This window comes from Macaca thibetana, chromosome X, assembly GCF_024542745.1.
Source record: "Macaca thibetana thibetana isolate TM-01 chromosome X, ASM2454274v1, whole genome shotgun sequence".
Lineage (NCBI taxonomy): Eukaryota > Metazoa > Chordata > Mammalia > Primates > Cercopithecidae > Macaca > Macaca thibetana.
The window spans coordinates 46,706,753-46,727,753 of NC_065598.1; the positions used below are offsets into that span (position 1 = coordinate 46,706,753).

At 42.5% G+C, this 21,001-nt stretch overlaps 1 protein-coding gene across 4 annotated transcripts in view; it reads left to right on the forward strand.

The window, feature by feature from the left end:
- JADE3 (jade family PHD finger 3) overlaps positions 1-8,533 on the forward strand; it is a 150,010-nt gene extending 141,477 nt beyond the window's left edge. For all 4 annotated transcript variants that reach the window (XM_050775587.1, XM_050775586.1, XM_050775585.1 and 1 more), the window contains 3 exons: positions 1,448-1,918; positions 3,375-3,492; positions 5,460-8,533. In XM_050775587.1, the coding sequence (XP_050631544.1) occupies positions 1,448-1,918; positions 3,375-3,492; positions 5,460-6,370 (1,500 nt within the window). In that variant the 3' untranslated portion in view covers positions 6,371-8,533. The remainder of the gene's footprint in view (positions 1-1,447; positions 1,919-3,374; positions 3,493-5,459) is intronic.
- Positions 8,534-21,001: the final 12,468 nt, after the last annotated feature.

Sequence of the window (21,001 nt, forward strand, 5' to 3'; positions counted from 1 at the left end):
TATACGTAATTTTAATTTAATTAAATTTAAGACTGGGCGTAGTGGCTCACGCCTGTAATCCCAGCACTTTGGGAGGCCAAGGCAGGCAGATCACTTGAGGTCAGGAGTTCGAGACCATCCTGACCAACATAGTGAAACCCCAACTCTACTAAAAATACAAAAATTAGCCGGGCATTGTGGCACATGCCTGTAATCCCAGCTACTCGGGAGGCTGAAGCAGGAGAACCGCTTGAACCTGGGAGGCAGAGGTTGCAGTGAGCCGAGATTGCACCACTGCACTCCAGCCTGGGCGACAAAGTGAGACACCATCTAAAAGAATAAAATAAAAAATTAAATAGCCACTCATGGCTACTTGGCCACCAAGTTGGACAGCTCAGTTCTATAACAACAATTTCACGGGGCATGGTGGCTCACACCTGTAATCCCAACACTTTGAGGGAGGCTGGGGCTGTTGGATCACTTGAGCCCAGGAGTTCAAGACCAGCCTGAGCAACACAGATTCCATCTCTATTTTTAAATGTTTTATAAAATTCTTTTTGAGATAGGGTCTCACTCTATTGCCCAGGCTGGAGTGCAGTGGTGTGATCTCGGCTCACTGAAGCTTGGACCTCCCGGGTTCAGGCAATTCTCATGCCTCAGCCTCCCAAGTAGCTGGGACTACAGATGTGCACCACCATGCCCAGATAACTTTTGTATTTTCAGTAGAGACAGGGTTTCGCCATGTTGCCCAAGCTGGTCTCGAACTCCTGGTGTCAAGTGATCCACCTGCCTCGGCCTCCCAAAGTGCTGGGATTACAGGTGTAAGCCACTGTGCTCTGGCCTAAAATTTTTATGTTTAAAAGAAAAAAATTCAAGAAGTTAGGTTACTTAGATATTGGAATTCCTGTGATCTTTTTAGAACCAGTGAATGCTCTAGCAATAATACTGACTTTGTGTGTTTTCTTTTGTTTGTTTATAAGCATTTTCTGAGCAACTGCTTCTTCAATAGTTAATGACAATGCAAAATGAAAGACACAGTTTCTGTTTTTAAGATCTATCCCTAAGGACTTGACAATTGATATAGGTACAGTGTGAAAAGTCCCATTATAAAAGCATTTATAGGGTGATGTGGGAGACACAGAGAAGAGACTACATGACTGTTTACAGGAGCCCAGGAAAGCATCTCAGAAAACTTGATGCTTGAATGCTTGAGCTGAAACCTCAAAAGGAGTGTTTGAATTTTTTTTTTTTTTTTTTTTTTTTTTTTTTTTTTGGCCTCTGTGTTTGCTGTTTTCTGTAAGAACAGGTTTCTTGGGTTACTTGTAAAGCATCTGTTATGGTCAGTTTAGGACTAACTTTCTCCCGGTCTTTCCTTTGCTTCCTATAAGCTATCAATTTAGGTCCAGAAACATAGGGCTCTCCCTTTTCCTCCAACCCTGCTACCTTGATGCATATTTTCTTCCTACAGTGCTCTATAAAAAGCTGCATCACTGCCTTCCACGTCACCTGTGCCTTTGAGCACGGCCTAGAGATGAAGACCATCCTGGATGAGGGAGACGAAGTGAAGTTCAAGTCATATTGCCTCAAGCATAGCCAAAACAGGCAGAAACTTGGAGAAGCTGAGTACCCCCACCACAGGGCTAAAGAGCAGAGTCAGGCCAAAAGTGAGAAAACCAGCCTGCGGGCACAGAAGCTTTGGGAGCTGGAGGAGGAGTTCTATTCCTTGGTACGAGTGGAAGATGTGGCTGCAGAGCTGGGTATGCCCACACTAGCTGTGGACTTTATCTATAACTACTGGAAACTGAAGCGGAAAAGTAACTTCAATAAGCCATTATTTCCTCCAAAGGAGGATGAAGAAAATGGGCTGGTGCAGCCAAAAGAGGAAAGCATTCACACTCGAATGAGAATGTTTATGCATCTACGCCAGGACCTGGAGAGGGTAAGGTGACCAGCTGTGACTAGTATATAGGTCTTGGTCTGTGTAGAAATGGAGGTCCCACTTCCGGTTTAATAATGGTTAGTCAGCTCATAATAGTGTGGGCTTCTGTGTCCTTGCTTATCTTCTGATCTCTTTGTGGCCCCAGACTTGTGGGCTCTGTGTAAATTCTGGCAGGCACATCCAGGGGATTTGAGAGGCCTCACGTATATGCTCTATGAACTTTACATTTGAAATAAACTCTCATTTGGTTTAGTTTTTATTCACTGTTGAGCCTAAATTGGCCCCTTCATATTTTACTGACATATTTATGAGACTTTAGGCTGAAGAAAGAGTGAATTTTGTTCAGGAAAACACCAAATTAGAGTTTCACAAACTTGGCACTGTTGACATTTTGGACTGAATCGTTTTTTGTTGTTAGGGGGCTGTCCTTTGTTGTAGGGGGAATTTAAGATGTTTACCAGCATCCCTGGCCTCTACCCACTAGATGCCAGTAGCACCCGCACACACACCCCCAACGTGACAACCAAAAATGTCTGCAAACTGCTCTCCCCCAGTTGAGAGCCACTCCACATGATAATTCAATATAACTCATGGTGTATTTATCAGGTATCTACTAAATGAGATGCTGCAGGGCTTCAAGGGTAAGTTAAACCCTGTGTTTATCCTAGAGAATTTTCTAATTAAATGTAATTCTATAAATGGCTTGTGTTTTTTTCTCTGCTACCAGAATTTGAAAGAGAACTAATAGATTTGGCTCACTTTTAAAAATTTAAGACACTCACATATAGCACCTACTATTACTATTATTGCCAACACTGTCCTAAGCATTTTATAAATATTAATTCATTTAATTCTAACATGCCCATGAAAAACTACTATTATTATCATCATCGCTATTTACAGATGAACAAACTGGGGCAAAGAAAGTTTGTGTAACTTGCCTAGGTAGGGAGTATGAGAGAGTGAGTATTTCACCTTTGTGGCTGTGGAAACTTGGTTGAGCTGAAAGTGTGAGCAAAGAAAACACTTCTAGTCTTCCCAGTGGAACTGTATCCTGCCCATCCGGCACTGATTAGAAAATTCTACTGGGTACAGCCAGCATTGCCATCATTCATACTCAGGGATCTAAAGGGAATGCTGAATTGTTAAACTATCATTCGGTCTTCCTAACCTGGCTGTGCAAATAAATATCAAACCCATGACACTGCAAGGAGAGTAGGTTTCAGAAGGCAGATTTGGAGCATTTTGCTCTTACTATTGATTTATATAGGAACCATGATCCCACAATTGACCATGCTGTGTGAATTCCTGTGGAGTGGCTCTCATTCTGCAGCTCTTGGATTCTGTCTTCTCAACCCTACCTGACTTTAGTGTCTTTATTTTAGCCAAACAATTTCAGTTGTCAGGTTTGCTTAACATGACAAACATCTCTATTTGTTGGGGATTGGGCTTTCAGGTCCGAAATCTGTGCTATATGATAAGCAGGCGAGAGAAGCTGAAACTGTCACACAACAAAATACAGGAACAGATCTTCGGTTTGCAAGTCCAGCTTCTTAACCAAGAAATTGATGCAGGTAACCTGTATATTTAAAATGTCCTAACAAATATGTAGATTCTGGTTATATCCTATCTTAACAATTTAAATTTCATGCCAGTCATTCCACTTAAAAATCTTTTTAAATTCTTGTCAGATATCTCATTTGCTTCTGTCTAATCTTGGTATAAACTGGCCCATTTCACTGTCAATTCATAAGGCAAGAAATCCCAGGGTGGGGTAGGAGGAGTTGTAGGTCTAGGGCAGGTAATCTAGGTCCCAAACAGATATTCGAGACCATTAGTTGAAGCCATGAAATTATTCTGTAATTATCAAATTCATTTAGAAATCGACAGGATAGAATCTAACCCGTTTCCAGAAAACACTTAATTCCAGGGTTACTCATCTTAACAGTAGTCTATTAAAACAAATCCTTAGCCAGAAGTAAGTTTTTAGATCTGAGTTGTTATCTTTTCATTTATTCACTAATATTTGTTGAGCACCTACAATGGACTAAGAACTGATTTACAAGATAGAGCAGAAAGCAAGACAAAATCCCTGCCTGTAGGGTATACTGCTCACTTGGTGAGCAAGACAGGTGAGCATAATTATAGTGCCCTAAGCATAGGGAGCTTGGCTGGAGTGATAACAGTCATATTCAGTGACACCTGTAAACTCCCTGTGCCTCATTTAACACAGTGGTCAATGGCAGAGCCTGGGAAACTAGGGGTCACTGGACAGGGTGTGCAGAATCAGCTCCTGCCAAGGGAGCCATGGAGCAAGAGAGAGACTCAGAAATGAGGTGACAAGTGGGTGTCAGAGGCCCTGGAGTATCTCAATGTCATGAGTCTCAACAGAGTAGTGTAGCAGGAGGCAGCAAGACTGCTCAGCCACAAAGGGCAACATGACAAACAAGGAGAAGCAGAGGATAACAGGGAGAGTCCCTGCATGCCAAGGAAATTGGCTCCTACCCACATGCCTTCTGATGGGTAGGAGTCAACCTCATTATGACTTGCAGCATCAGCAGGTGGTAGCTGCTGACAGAAATGGGAGTTGTGGGTGTTTAAGGTGGACCTTTGGGGAACAAATGCTGCCCACTGGGGTACCTAAAAGCTATCCTCTCGATATCTCATTTTTGTGAGGCTACCGTAAGATGATAATGGGCAAAGGTCAAGTCCATATACAAGAAGGAATTGTTTGATAGTGCTTTTTAAATTTCAAAGTACTTGAAATAATACAAGAAGGCCTGTTCTGACTGTGATTGTAGGGTGACTTGACTGAGAAACTGATTGCCGATACTCCCCAGCCAATCCTAAAGCTAGCCGATTGGCAGGAATGTTATGATTCTTTTCTGCTGGCCTTACCACTACAAAACCTTTCACCTCCATAATGTTCATTTGTAGTCAGGAAATTATTCTAGGTTAAGGATATAAAATTTATGGGAACCACCCAGTATCACCTCTAATGCCAAGTTCAAACACATACATACTCTTCACCCACCAAAACCCTTGCAACGTTTCTGAAGGTTTGTGTTTGCCTTGCTTCAGGAAGGCCAGAAGAGATTAGAGGATGGGGCCTGAAATGTGTGTGTTTAAGACACATACTAAGTGCTGTGCCATACCGATACATGCATACAGAGACACACAAATAGGGAGACCCTGTTCTAAACTATTGCTAGAGACATTCTTCTCAGAAATGGAAGGGCAGAGATGGGACGCAGGAGGCAGCATACTAGTTTGTGATCATTTTACAAACTAAAGGAGCAGAGGTAAAGAGGTGTGGAGCCATATAGCAAACAGTGGCATTGCTGAGTTTCTCATCTGTAGCATTCTTGGTCCCAGCCTCTAGTTCAGCTCACTCCAGCTGCTGCACTATGATGTACATACCTAGCAGAGCCAGGTGCTTGTTAAACATTTGGAAGAGTAGGTATGTGAACTCACTCTGCCATAAGCACAAAAGCCATTATTTAAATCTGTTGTTAAAATGAATCTTTCTTTTTTACCTCAGGGCTACCTTTGACAAATGCACTCGAAAACTCACTGTTTTATCCACCACCAAGAATTACCTTGAAGTTAAAAATGCCCAGATCAACCCCAGAAGACCACAGAAACAGCTCCACAGAAACCGATCAGCAACCCCACTCTCCTGACAGCAGCTCCTCTGTTCACAGTATAAGGAGCATGCAGGTGCCCCAGGAGTCACTAGAAATGAGAACGAAATCATATCCGAGATACCCACTAGAGAGCAAGAATAACCGTTTGCTGGCCAGTCTCAGCCATTCTAGGAGTGAAACAAAGGAGTCCAGTCCTGCTTGGAGAACCCCGTCTTCAGAGTGCTATCATGGGCAGTCACTGGGAAAGCCTCTTGTCCTTCAGGCTGCCCTCCATGGACAGTCTTCCATTGGGAATGGGAAAAGTCAGCCTAACTCCAAGTTTGCCAAATCCAATGGCCTGGAGGGCAGCTGGTCTGGGAATGTCACCCAAAAAGACAGCTCGAGTGAGATGTTCTGTGACCAGGAGCCTGTGCTCAGTCCCCACTTGGTCAGTCAGGGCAGCTTTAGAAAATCCACTGTAGAACACTTTAGTAGGTCCTTTAAAGAGACCACCAATAGGTGGGTGAGGAACGCAGAGGACCTCCAGTGCTATGTGAAGCCAACCAAGAATATGAGCCCCAAGGAGCAGTTCTGGGGTAGACAGCTTCTCAGGCGGTCTGCAGGGAGAGCTCCATATCAGGAAAATGATGGCTATTGCCCAGATTTGGAGCTGAGTGATTCAGAAGCAGAAAGTGATGGGAATAAAGAAAAAGTCAGGGTAAGGAAAGATAGCTCAGACAGGGAAAATCCTCCCCATGACTCTAGACGGGATTGCCATGGTAAAAGCAAGACACATCCCCTTTCCCACAGTTCAATGCAAAGGTGATTAGAAACTTCCAAGGATGACCCAACCTTTGCCTTTGCCCCATATATTGGGGAAAACCCATACACCAAAAGGATTTTAGCATATGTTAAGAGAAATTGCAGTGAAAAGGATAACATTTTTCCATAGTAAATTGTCTTGCAGTTTTTGAAAATGTTTCAAGTCTAGTTTTTACAAGCACATTACAGTAATTGCAGGTTGTCCAGAGGTTGGTTTGTCAGAGGCTATTGGGAACAGCTGGGCCCAGGGTATTTGCTCGGTAAATATTTTGGGGCAGCTTTGCAGTTATATAACACATTGACAAGTATATGTATTAAGAGTCCTTGCATTGTTAACTGATTTGCAAGAGACCATGATTATCAGACACTAAAACTACTTATCTTTTGAAGCTACAGCATGTGACTCCCAGAGCTCCTGTCTGTAGGAAGTTTCTAATTCCACTGGTATCTATAAACCCTTTTCAGGGGAGAGACCAGGAGACCACCATCTTAGATACTGTCAAACTCACTACTGTCTTCCTTTGTTCTGCACAAGGTTGAGTTCCTTTCACAGTATCTTAACTTACTGAGTCAATACTCCTCATGCTTATCAGTGTCCAGTGCCTGTTCCTAAACTTGCTTGTTGGGGACACACTCATAACTATTTCACCTGACTGACAAGCATAAAAGGCTAACTTGTGGATAGTGTTTACAAAAGTACAAAAGTACTACTTCCAAGGAAAATGCTCTGATTCTCTGTTTAGGCATTTATGAAGTATTCCAGAGCCTTTCCCAAAGTGAGACCATTTCTGGGGTATTTGTACCAGGTCAGGGTTTTTGTGTTGTTGTTTTCAAATAAGTTTGACTAAAATAAGTTTGGCTGACAGTTTTTGTATACCTGCTTTAATGTTTATAAAATTTTTATTGAGGTATAATTAAAATATAGTAAAATGCACAGAGGTTAAGTATTCTTACCTGCTTTAATTTTGAAACAGATTTTTATTGTCAAACAGAATTTGAAAGCATGTGTTTAACACATGGATATAATTTAGCTTTGTGTCAACTTTGAATCTGAGGCAGTTTCCCAAACAAAAAGGCTGGAGCCATTTTTCAGAAGTTGCTTATACCCTGTTCCCAAACTATCAGCCTTGATTAATTTCTAGTAGGAAGAGAATAATTACATTTGCAGGGGAGGTGGATAAAAACATGTCTGCTTCCCATTTAAATAAGAGAGAAATGATGCCGTTTCTTAAATGTGAAGCAGACTATAATTCTCAGCTCTCTTTTCTTCTTAGCCTTAAATTAATATTCTCTTTCTTCTAGTTTGGGAAAGTGTAGTGGGAATATTCAGACAAAAGAGGCCATTTTCCATTTTTAAAGCTTCTTACTGGTGAAACAGCCCAGTTGTAGTAGGTGCCAGTCAGTCAAGGCAGGGGCCCTCTCTCCGTCAATATGGAAAACTCAGCAGTTTTCCTCTCCCCCAGTTGCGTTCTTGTCATGTTGTTAATGAGTTCCTTTGCTTTTTGCTTTCTCCTTTTCTGAAAATATGTGTTTCGCCTCTCTTTAGGCTACATCTTCAAAATATTTCTTTTGTGCCTATGTACATGTGTAAACATGCCATAGCATGTGTGGTAGGTGTCCTGTATTTTGTTTGGAAAAAAAAACTATCAAAATGAGGAAGAGAATTTCCCCTATTTACGCATAGGTTTCTGTGCTTTTTCTTTGAGTTCTCTGGAGTAGATATTAATTTGACACTTTCATGGTAATGAAATTATGATGGAGCTGTGTTGTAAATTCCTTATGTCAGAGGCCAGTGCAGTAGCCTATGTCCTTTCATGCCTTTCAATTCTGAGTGGGAGGAAAAGCAGACATCGAAACAGTGCTTCAGCCAAATTCCATATGTAATGCCATTGGGAGAGTATTGACTAAAATATCATTCGTCAGGGAAATATAGTTGTAATATTTTTACAGGATATTCCTAGGTAAATGAAGGAGCCTTCAGTTGTAAATTTCAATTACCCCAAAATGTATTTGCTACATTTTGTTGTTTGAAGTATTACCTCTTAACCTTCTTTGTTAATTTTTTTCATTTTGTCTTATATAGTCCAGTTTTCCAAGATAAGCTCAGTCCTTTTTCAAATGTCACCTTTTTACCAATACTTTTTCATTAAATTATGAAAACTGCTAACTACTGTCAGTGTGTTTTTTATTTTGGCATATTGGTTACATATGTTCGTTTTATATTTAAAAAATTATATTCACTGAACAAAACAGATAGTGTGGAGAGGGGGAGGAGGAAGAGGAGGAACTGAATGTTTAGAAGCACACATTCAACATTCAAGTCAATACCGGGGACCCAGGAGAACTCTGGATACTTGAACTTTACCAAGAAATCATGATTTTATCAGACTGTTAAGATAAAGGCCTTAGGATCATCATAAAACATCACCAGAGAGATAGATCCTATCTAAAGTGACAAGACTGAAAAGGCTTCAGTCAGGCATCTCTTAAATATATACTCTTTACAATATTCTGTTTGGAGTCTTGTGAGTATGTTGATGTCATGGGATTATGTGGTGTCAAGGGGAGCTTTTAGGCATTATAAACATTTTCATGATTGAAAAATGTACTTGCCAAAGGTCACTGGGTAAATCAGTAGTGAAGATAAAGGTGAAGTTGGTTCTCTTTCTCTCTCTCTCTCTCTCTCTCTCTCTCTCTGCTAGAGAACTGAAACTACAGGTATACCCTGTTATAGCCAACAAAAGCTATTGAGTTTATACTAATGTGTACATTTCCAATGGGAGATGAATCTTTGTCCTTGTGTTGAAGCAACTTTAAATTCAGAGGATAAGCCAAAGGATGCACAGTCCTGGGTTATTTTCCTTATAGGACTTTAAAATCCTCAGTATGCTTGCTGACCTTTCAGAATTGGGGGAAAAGTACATGATAGAAGTAAAAACTAACTTACCACTGAATAGCTTTTATGTGATATTTTCCAAAAAAATCTACTTATTTATAAATTATATTAGATTTTCACAACCTTAATTCAGCTATTTTCAAGTTTTAATAGAAAGCAGCAATTGTGTGGGTTTTCTTATTTATTCTTTTAACTAACAACCATGCAAGCTTGGATTTTTTTAAGTAACTTTTAGTTAATAAAGACCCACCCTGAGGCTGTCACTTCTATGTGGGAGCTTTATAACTAACTGTCTAGCACTGTAAAAGAAGTTTCTTTGAATATGGTTAATTTTACTATACAGATTGGATCAAATTGCATGACCTGAAGAGGAGAGGACAGTTGTTCTTCAAATAAATCAATGTTAAGGAGGATCAAGCCCCAGACTAGTGTTCCCTGCTCTATGTAGTCACTGATGATCTTTTTTTTTCTTGAGTCCGGGTCTTGTTCTGTCACCCAGGCTGGAGTGCAGCGGCACGATCAGAGCTCACTGCAACCTCCAACTCTTGAACTCAAACAATCCTCCCGCCTCAGCTCCAGAGTAACTGGGACTACAGGTGCATGCCACCATGCCTGTCTACATTTTTCTATTTGTAGAGATGGAGTCTCACTATATTGCCCAGGCTGGTCTCAAACTCCTGGGCTCAGGCAATCTTCCCACCTCGGCCTCCCAAAGTGCTGGCATTACAGGCATATGAGCCACGATGCCTGGCCACTGATGAATTTTTTTTTTTTTTTTTTTTTTTTTAGGGTCTCAGAGCATCTATCATTTCTCATTTTGTTAAGATGGATTTGGATGTGAGCAGTCCAGCCTCAAGGCTTGAATGCCCCAAGCTTTAAATTTCTTTCCCCTCCTCTCACTACTTCCACTCTTCTTCTCAATTTCATTTATTATAACTGAATATCAGGTTATAAACAAGGTGGAAAGATGGAATTAGTCTGTTCAAGCTGTACTGATTACAGTGAGTTATCTTGAGTTGGGAGGCCATTTGCGGAACCATCTTTTGCTCAACATTGCTTTCTAAAGTATTGCCATGATGTAATGACGCTGCTTTCATACACCACACATGGAAATGGATCTCATTATTTTATAGTCATTTCTCACATGAGAAAACTTCATTAGAAAAATTGCTGAAATTTTGAAAATTATAATCACTTCAGCCTCACAACAGAAAGACACTTCAGGTTGGACCAGTACCATTTTAGATCTTTCAGCTGCTTAGGGAAAAAAAACATTAAATATGTGTTCCTGCTTCAGATAAGCCTGGCATAGGTGCCAGCGTTCTGGCAACAGATTTTTCCTCTCTTCGCCTTAACTTTTCTACTTTCCGAAACTGGATCTCTGGTTATTTCGTTCCCCTCCCCCTAGCTCTGCAGACAAAGGTGGCTCTAGGGGTTAAGCAACAACAGTGTTCACAAGGTGGTGGTTAGCTGTGTGCAGTACTATGGCCACTCAGTCTTTTCAGTCATATTTGCCTTCAAGGACAACAATGAACAAGATCAGACAGTGCTGCCTCCATCTTTGGGGCAGAATTTTTGCCCATGTCTTGTCCCCCAGTCCTTAAAGATGGACTGAGAGCTGCATGAGCAGTTTCAAGCTAAAGGTCAGTTTCAAGACAGCTACTTGGGGCCGGGCATGGTGACTCATGCCTGTAATCCCAGCACTTTGGCATGCTGAGGTGGGGAGGATCGCTGGATCCCAGGTGAGACCAGCCTGGGCAACATGACAAAACTCCATGTTATAAAAAATATTTAAAAAAAAAACCTTGGTCAGACAAGCCAGGAAACTTGTTTGGGACCCGTCAAGCCTTCAAATAATAAAAGTTACAATATTCATCCAGCCCTTAACCTATGGCAGGCCTTTTGCTCAACCTTTTACATGGAGCTACCTTTTATTTAGTTCTCACAACACCCATATGAAGATGATACTATCAGCTGCATTTGATACGTGAAAACTGAGGCCAAATGTTTAAGACAGTTGTTCAAAGCTAGAACCTGTGAGGTTGCCTCAACAACTCATAATTTTAGTCACTTTGCTTGACTCCTGTGCCAAAGCCCCCTCTCTAAACACTCTTACTCAGTTTCTTCCTGAAGAAAGCAACCTGAGTTGGGGTTTGGTCATAAGGATTCTGTACCACTTGATCCGTGACACCTGGACAGAGCTGATTGGACCAAAATTAGTCATGTAACACAAAGTCAGTTTCGAGGTTCACATCCAAAACACAAGCTAATTCACACAAATCTGAACAGTACAGACCTCACAGATCTAGGACCTGGTGAATTTGCCTTCTCCATAGCTAGTCTAACTTGTAACTGGGCATAGTAAAGATAAATAATGGCTCCCCAAAGATGTCCACTTCCTAATCCCTGGAGCCTGCGAATATGCTACCTTGCATGGTAAGAGGGGTTTAGCAGATGTAATTAAAGTTAAGGGCTTTCGTCCCCAACCATTACACATGTAACAAACAAGCACATGTACCCCCGACTCTAAAATAAAAATTTAAGGACCTTAAAATGGGGAAGTTATCCTGGATTATCTAGGTGGGCCCAACCTATATAGTCACAAGGGTGCTTATAAGAGGGAAGCAGGAGGATCCGAGTCAGTAGTAAGGGATGTGACAATGGAAGCAGGAGGTTGGAATGATGCAAAGAAGAGCCATGAGCCAAGGAATGCAGATAGTTTCTAGAAACGGAAAAAGACAAGAAACAGATCCCCCCCATCCCAGAAGGTTTTCAGAAACAACTCAGCCCTGCCTACGCTGTGATTTTAGACATTTGACCTCCTGAACTCTAAGAGAATACATTTGTGTTGTTTTAAGCCACTAAATTTGTGGTAATTTTTACAGCAGAAATAGAAAACTAATACACTAGGCATACTGAAAGTGCTCCTTACCCTTTTGGGGGAGTGTTCCTTTCCCAGTGTGCCCATCTCTGCTGTGATACTCTAGGTTGTCCCCGTACTTTCGTTAGTTGAAACTCTTTGCATTAAATGGAAAACCAGTGTGTTTTTTGATCAATAGAATCCTCCCCTAGAGAAATTAGTTTTCTCTTTCTCGCCCCATCCCCCCAACACTTTTTCCAAGGTAGCCTTTGGTACTTCTTAGGTAGCCTTGGATAATCCTCCATGGGCCTGCTGGATCCACCGCAGCTGAATCTGGCACTGCCAGAGGAGTTGCCCATAGGTTTGTATGGTCCTATTGTCTGAAAAACTGTCCTGGGGAAGTAGAAATAATTCCTTGAGTGATACTCCACGGGGGAAGTTATAGAAGGCACATATGCTTTCGTTATCAGAGCCTCCTAAAAGGAAGTGAATGGCTTGAGAGTTGAGTTCTTAAACACCCCAGATACCTGAGCCGAGCTTGGAGGTTAAAGAATGCAACTCTATGCTGCCTACAAGAAGCCCACTTTAAATATTGGCCGGGCGCAGTGGCTCACACCTGTAATCCCAGCACTCTGGGAGGCCAAGGCGGGCAGATCACCTGAGGTTGGCAGTTCGAGACCAGTCTGACCAACATGGTTAAACCCTGTCTCTACTAAAAATACAAAATTAGCCAGGTGTGGTGGCACATGCCTGTAATCCCAGCTACTCAGGAGGCTGAGGCAGGAGAATCACTTGAACCCAAGAGGTGGAGGTTGCAGTGAGCCGAGATCACAACGTTGCTCTCCAGCCTGGGCAACAAGAGGGAACTCCATCTCAATAAATAAATACAAACAAACATACTGGCTGGGGTGGCTCGTGCCTGTAATCCCAGCACTTTGAGAGGCCAAGGTGGATGGATCACCTGAGGTCAGAAGTTCAAGACCAGCCTGGCCAACATGGTGAAAACCCATCTCTACTAAGTACAGATCACTACTAAAAGTATGGGCATGGTGGCACGCACCTGTAGTCCCAGCTACTCAGGAGGCTGAGGCACAAGAATCACTTGAACCCAGGAGGCAGAGGTAGCAGTAATCCAAGATTGCGCCACTACACTCCAACCTGGGCGACAGTGAGACTCCATCTCAAAAAAAAAAAAAAAAAAAAAAAAAAAGGAGATAACCTAAATAGCTCTTTATTATTAAATAAATTGAATTTGCAGTCAAACTTTTCTTTGAGGAAACTCTGCCCAGATGACTTCACTGGTAAATTCTAACAAGCTCTTAAGAAACAGATAATACTAATTATACATAAACTCTTCCAAAAAATTGGACAGGAGAGAATACTTCTCAACTCATTCCATGAAGCCAGCATTACCCTGATACCAAAACCAGACAAATACATAAGAAAACTAGAGACCAATATAAAAATTAATGCAAAAGTGGCCGGGTGTGGTGGCTCATGCGTGTGATCACAGCACTTTGGAAGGCCAAGGCAGGAGGATCACTTGAGGCTGGGAGTTCAAGACCCAACCTCGCCAAGATGGTGAAGCCCCAGTCTCCACTAAAAATACAAAGATTAGCTGGGCGTGGTGGTGGGTGCCTGTAACCCCAGCTGCTTGGGAGACTGAGGCAGGAGAATTGCTTGAACCGAGCAGGTGGAGGTTGCAGTGAGCTGAGATCGTGCCACAGCACTCCAGCCTGGGTGACAGAGTGAGACTCCCTCTCAAAAATAAAAATAAAAATAATGCAAAAGTTCTTAACAAAATGTTAACTAATTGAATCGAAGAATATATCAAAAGTAGGATTTATCCCAGACATGCAAGATTGACTTAACATTTGAAAATCAATCAATGTAATTTACTGTATCTCAATAGATACATAAAAAGCATTTGAGACCAGGCGCTGTGGCTCACGCCTGTGATCCCAGTGCTTTGGGAGGCTGAGGCGGGTGGATCACTTGAGGCCAGGAGTTCGAGACCAGCCTGGCCAACACGGCAAAACCCTGTCTCTACTAAAAATACAAAAACTAGCCGGGTGTGGTGGCAGGCGCCTGTAATCCCAGCTACTCGGTAGGCTGATGCATGAGAATTGCTTGAACCCTGAAGGCGGAGGTTGCAGTGAGCCAAGATTGTGCCTCTGCACTCCAGCCTGGGTGACAGAGTGAGACTCTGTCTCAAAAAAATAAAAACATTTGACAGTATCTACTGCTGATAGTAGTGTTCAGTAAACTGTGAAGAGAAGCTGAATAAAGGATATCTACCCAGAACCTTATAGAGGACACCTACAAAAAACCCTACAGTTGGCCAGGCACATTAGCTCACACCTGTAATCCCAGCACTCTGGGAGGCCGAGGTGGGAGGATCACTTGAGCCCAGGAGTTCCAGACCACCCTGAGTAACATAGTGAGATCCCATCTGTACAAAAATAAATTAAAAATTAGGGTGTGGGGGCATACCCATTTTTTTAATCAGATCATTAGATTTTTTCCTACAGTATGAACTCCTTATATATGCTGGTTATTAATCCCTTGTCAGATTGGTAGTTTGCAAATATTTTCTCCTATTCTGTGGGTTGTCTCTTCACTTTGTTGATTGTTCCTTTTGCTGTGCAGAAACTTTTTAACTTGATGTGATCCCATTTGTCCATTTTTCTTTGGTTGTCTGTGCTTGTGGGTTACTCAAGAAATCTTTGCCCAGGCTAATGTCCTGGAGACTTTCCCCAATGTTTTCTTGTAGTAGTTACATAGTTTGAAGTCCATTTTGATTTGATTTTTGTATATGGTAAGAGATAGGGTTTGTGTGTGTGTGTGTGTGTGTGTTTTGTTTTGTTTTTTTTTTAATAGAGACAGAGTCTCATCATGTTGCCCAGGCTGATCTCGAACTCCTAGCCTCAAGCAATCCTCCCACCTTGGCCCCCCAAAGTGCTGGGATCATAGGTGTGAGCCACCATGCCCAGCCAAAACCACTACTTTTTTAAAGATGCTATTAATAGGCTGAAAAGAGAAATCAGAGACTGGGAGAGAAGAATTTCAAAGTAATTATGCTGAGCCAGACAAAACAGAATACATACTGTATAAATATAATCCCAGGTACCAAAAAACCTACAAAATAGGAGCAAATCTAGAGTGACAGAGAGCAGATCAGTGGTTGCTTGGGGATTAGGAGCAGGGAAGGGTGGGAGGAAGGGATAATAGGGCAGGAGGAAACTTTTGGGGGTGACCAGTATGTTCATTATCTTGGTGGTAGAGATAGTTCTAGACATGTATACATATGTCAAAACTAATCAAATTATACTCTGGCCAGGTGTGGGTGGCTCATCCCTGTGATCCCAGCACTTCAGGAGGCTGAGGCAGGAGGATCACTTGAGCCCAGGAGTTCAAGACCAGTCTGGGCAACATAGCAAGACTCTGTCTCTACAAAAATTTTAAAAATTAGCCGGGTTGCCGGGCACGGTGACTCATGCCTGTAATCCCAGCACTTTGAGAGGCCGAGGCGGGCAGATCACGAGGTCAGGAGATCGAGACCATCCTGGCTAACATGGTGAAACCCTGTCTCTACTAAAAATGCAAAAAAATTAGCCGGGCGTGGCAGCGGGCACCTTTAGTCCCAGCTACTTGGGAGGCTGAGACAGGAGAATGGCATGAACCCGGGAGGCGGGGCTTGCAGTGAGCCGAGATCGCACCACTGCACTCCAGCCTGGGCGACAGAGCGAGACTCCGTCTCAAAAACAAAAAAAAAATTAGCTGGGTGTGGCCGCATGCATCCGTGGTCTCAGCTACTAAGGAAACTGAGTCAGGAGGATTGCCTAAGCCCAGGAGGTCAAAGCTGCAGTAAGCCATGATCACACCACTGCACTCTAGCCTAGGCAACAGAGTGAAACCCAGTCTCAAAGTTAAAAACTAATCAGCCTGGAATCGGCAGGTTTTACATTGCCTCTTGACCGGCAATGGTTGGCCTTCAGCCAGGTTCCGTAGACACGAAGTTGCCCAAGCATCATCATTACAGCCCATGGACATTCTCATAGGGTCTTCCAAGTCTAAAACTGCAAGTCTTTGATACTAAATATCTGCTTCCTTCATGTTTTCCTTCTATAATGTTCTCCATATGGCACAATTTCTCTAGAGTCAGTTTGAAATTACTGCAGCCACACTGGGGAACTTTTGAGATGAACAAGGTTGTTCATTTAAGAGGCATCTTAGAACAGAGTGAAGAAAACCTTATTAGGAGATTATTTGGTTTTGCCTAAAAGAAAAATTGTTTTGGGGGGTAGGTGACCCCCCTCCTTTGTTTCCACATTTCAAGGATTAGTGAGTGGTAGCTTTAAAATTATTTACGTGGATAAAACTGTCAAAGGCCCAAGTTATTGTCTCCGTCCCCACCCCCCAGTGTGTTTGTCAAAATGGGCTTTCTATATTTATATATTCTTCCCTGTCCTTCAAGAAAGAACGAAATTAGACTTTGATTATGTTGATGCAAAAGTAACTGCAGCTTTTGCCATTAAAAGTAATGGCAGTTCCTTTTGCACCAACCTAATAAATGACAATTTCATATTCGTCTGAAGCTGGCTTTTTGTTGTTGCTGTTCCTCTCCCTCTCTTTTACTCCCTTGGGAAACTTTAAAGATTAACTGATCAAAAAAATATAATAATAATTCAGGGCCAGGCGCAGTGGCTCAAGCCTGTAATCCCAGCACTTTGGGAGGCCGAGGCAGGTGGATCATTTGAGGTCAGGAGTTCAAGACCAGCCTGGCCAGCATGGTGAAACCCCGTCTCTACTAAAAATACAAAAATTAGCCGGGTGTGGTGGCGGGCACCCAGCTACCTGGGAGGCTGAGGCAAAAGAATCCCTTGAACCTAGAAGGCAGAGGTTGCAGTGAACCAAGATCATACCACTATACTCCATCTTGGGCAACAGAGCGAGACTTTGTCTCAAAAAAAAAAATATTTAGTTGTTATGCATACGCTCTAGAAATATCTAGTCCTGATAAACTGTCAAAAGTGTCTAAAAGAAGGAAAGAAAAAGTTATGGAATGTGTTTCTTTTGGGGAACACTAGAAAGTATATTTAACACAATAGTCTTTGTCATTATACTTATGAAAAAATAAGAAAAGAATTTAATTTCAAGATAAAGAGCTTTCAATTATGATTGAAGGTCTTTAAAAATAGTTTACCATTTTAAAGTAATGTCAGAACAATATTTTTGCTTGTACAAAAATCAGGATTAAATTACTTAAGCTTTCTAAATTTCCTACACTGGTTTTATGGGTTAAGTAAGATACCATTGTTCCTGTAACTTCATACATAGATGAACAACTGAAAGGAATAATACGAACAGGTGTCTTTTTAAGTAGTTTAATTTTATGAAAAAGAAAATTTTTTGAGACAGGGTCTCACTCTGTCACCCAGGCTGGAGTGCAGTGGTGCAATCATAGCTCACTGCAGCCTCGACCTCCTGGGCTCAAGCGATCCTCCCATCTCAGCCTCCTGAGTAGCTGGGATTACAGGCATGAGCCACCAGGCCTGGCTAATTTTTTTTTGTTTTATTATATTTTGTCATTCTGCACCTTCATGAAATAATTTTTATTGTTGTTTTTGTTTTTGTTTGTAGACACAGTGTCTCCCTATGTTGCCCAGGCTGGTCTCAAACTCCTGGGCTCAAGCGATCCTCCTGCCTCAGACTCCCAAAGTGCTAGGATTACAGGTGTGAGCCACTGCACCCAGCCTGAAAATTTCTTAAATTTCTACAAACCATAAGGATTTAATGTATTGGCTAAAATTGAAATCTCTGGATCCTAACTTTAAGACTTGAGATAAAAGATTAAGTTCATTAATAAATAATCTTTGGACACATTGGAAACTGACAGTTTCTGAGTAAGGAATAGATAGAAAACACTGGTCACTGAAGGTGATTTTTTATTCTCATTTCCTAGAGTGGCACGGTCCTTATCAACTGTCAATTCAGAAAATGTACAGAGAACTGGACAGGCATGGTGGCTTACACCTGTAATCCCAGCACTTTGGGAGGCCAAGACGGGTGGATCACCTGAGGTCAGGAGTTCAAGACCACCCTGGTCAACAATGGTGAAACCCCGTCTCTACTAAAAATATTTAAAAAAAAAAAAAAAATTCGCCAGGCATAGTGGTGCATGCCTGTAGTCCCAGCTACTTTGGAGGCTGAGGCTGGCGAATCGCTTGAACCTGGGAGGCGAAGCGTGCAGTTAGCCAAGATTGCGTCACTGCACTCCAGCCTGGGTGACAGAGCGAGACTGTCTCAAAAAAAAAAAAAAAAAACAAAAAACAAAAAACAGAGAACTCTTGGAATTCTAAAACCACCATAATCAAAGCTCTTAGAAACCCCTCGAACTTCCATAGCCTCGAGTATTGCCATTATTTTTCATGGCAATAAGATCTGCACCCCCCTACCCAAAGGATTCACAAGTTATCTGCTTCTGAGATAATAACAGGTTTCCCTATGCATTTGGAAAGTATTCCCAATCCTAGACTCCACCCTATGACAGGCTGATATGACTCATTACTGCAGGGGACTCCTACAATACCTCCAGCTTTCTCACCAACAGGTATAAACTGCATTTTCTTTTTTGTTTGTTTGTTTTGAGACGGAGTTTGGCTCTGTCTCTCGCCCAGGCTGGAGTGCAGTGGCCCAATCTCAGCTCACTGCAACCCATGCCTCCCGGGTTCAAGTGATTAGCTGAGTAGCTGGGATTACAGGCGTACGCCACGATGCCTGCCTAGTGAATTACATTTTCAAAACCCCCACCTCAGCAGGATCTCAAACCCGAAGGTTTGGTTTTCTGAAAAGACATCAGAGAAAAACTACTTGAGTCCCCATGGAAGACCTTATCAGGGACTGTTAGCAACTGACACAGCAATAAAACCCCAACGGGACACTTAAGTTCCTGTTTCCCAGCTTAAAAGATATACATCAGTTTATCCTGACTCCTGGATGTCTGTTCCATTGGGACACTTTAAACTAAGAGGCTCTTAGGAGCCCTCCAGAAACTTCTTCACTTCTCCAGACTGCAGAAGTGGCCAGATTCAACTCAAAGTTAATTTTCTGATTCTTCAGCAGCCCTTTTCTTTCCCTTCATTCTCTTACTCATCTTGTCTGTTGTACTTTACACTCTCTCTATGATACTAACAGACTAAAAGGCTTCTCAGTGTGTTCTCCCTTATCCTCATCCTGTGACTTCTGAACCTTTACAGTCCCCTCTCACTTAAGAAAAAACACAGCCTGGGCAACATGGCGAAACCCCGTCTCTACAAAACAAATACAAAAATCAGCCAGACTTGGTGGCGTGTGCCTGTAGTCCCAGCTACTCGGGAGGCTGAGGTGGGAGGATCACTTGAGCCCAGGAGGTTGAGGCCGCAGTGAGCCATGATCGTGCCACTGCACTCCAGCCTGGGTGACAGAGCAAGACCCTGTCTCAAAAATAAATTTTAAAAAAAGAAAAAAGAAAAAACAAAGCACTCTGATAAGTTTTTCTCAGAGCATAGCTACTGCTCTGAATTTAACTGTTTGCTGACAAAAAAAATTAATCATTCTTCCTTAAACACCACAGAAGGTGCATTTCCTTTAGTAAGCCTCTTCTGGTTCTTAAGTTTCCCTTGCATCATTAACCCCAAACTTTGGTCTTATAAAAACTGGCCAGGCACAGTAGCTTACGCCTATAATCCCAGCACTTTGGGAGGCTGAGGTGGGAGGATTGCTTGAGTCCAGGAGTTCAAGACTAGTGTGGCCAACATAGTGTGACCCCCATCTCTACAAAAAATAAGAAAAAAAAATTAGCCAGGGGTGGTGATGTGTGCCTATAGTCCTAGCTAATCACAAGGCTGAGATGGGAAAATCGCTTGAGCCCAGGAGGTCGAGGCTGCAGTGAGCCACAGTCCTACCACTGCACTCTAGCCTAGGAGACAGAGCAAGACACTGTCTCAAAAAAAATTTTTTTAAAGGGTGGGGAGACTAACCCTTGTTCTACTACAGACAGTTTTCTTGGAGCCACCTGTAGATCAGCAAAATCCAGGTAAATGGTGAAGATCACAAAATTGAATCATATCCTATGGCCTTTACTTAATCTGATGTTGGACAAAAGGGGAGATTGAGAAAGAAAAGCAGTCCGTGACATCCAAAATCCGCCATGGCACCCACAGCTAGGCCTTGGCATTCTCCTGCTGAACATGAACAATTCAGAGATCACCAACATCAGACAAGGCCATTCTGGGACTGTGATGGATCAAGACAAAAACAAGATTAATCGTAGACTGTCCAAATGACAAAAATGGACTAGACGTGATGGCTCATGCCTGTAATCCCAGCATTTCGGAAGGCGGAGGTGGAAGAATCACTTGAGCCCAGGAGTTCAAGACCAGCCTGGACAACAAAGGGAGACCTCGTCTCTACAAAAAAATTAAAAATTTAGGCCAGGCTGGTGGCTCATACCTGTAATCCCAGCACTTTTGGAAGGCTGAGGCAGGAGGGTTGCTTAAGGCCAAGAGCTCAAGACCAGCCTGGACAAAACAAAGTAAGACCCCGTCTCAATTTAAAAAAAAAAATCACAGGCTGGGCGCAGTGACTCAGGCCTATAATCCCAGCACTTTGGGAGGCCGAGGCGGGTGGATCACGAGGTCAGGAGATGGAGACCAGCCTACCTAACACGGTGAAACCCTGTCTCTACTAAAAATACAAAAAATTAGTCAGGCATGGTGGTGCACGCCTGTAGTCCCTGCTACTTGAGAAGCTGAGGCAGGAGAATCACTTGAGCCCAGGAGGTTGCAGTGAGCGGAGATCACGCCACTGCATTCCAGCCTGGGCGACAGAGCGAGATT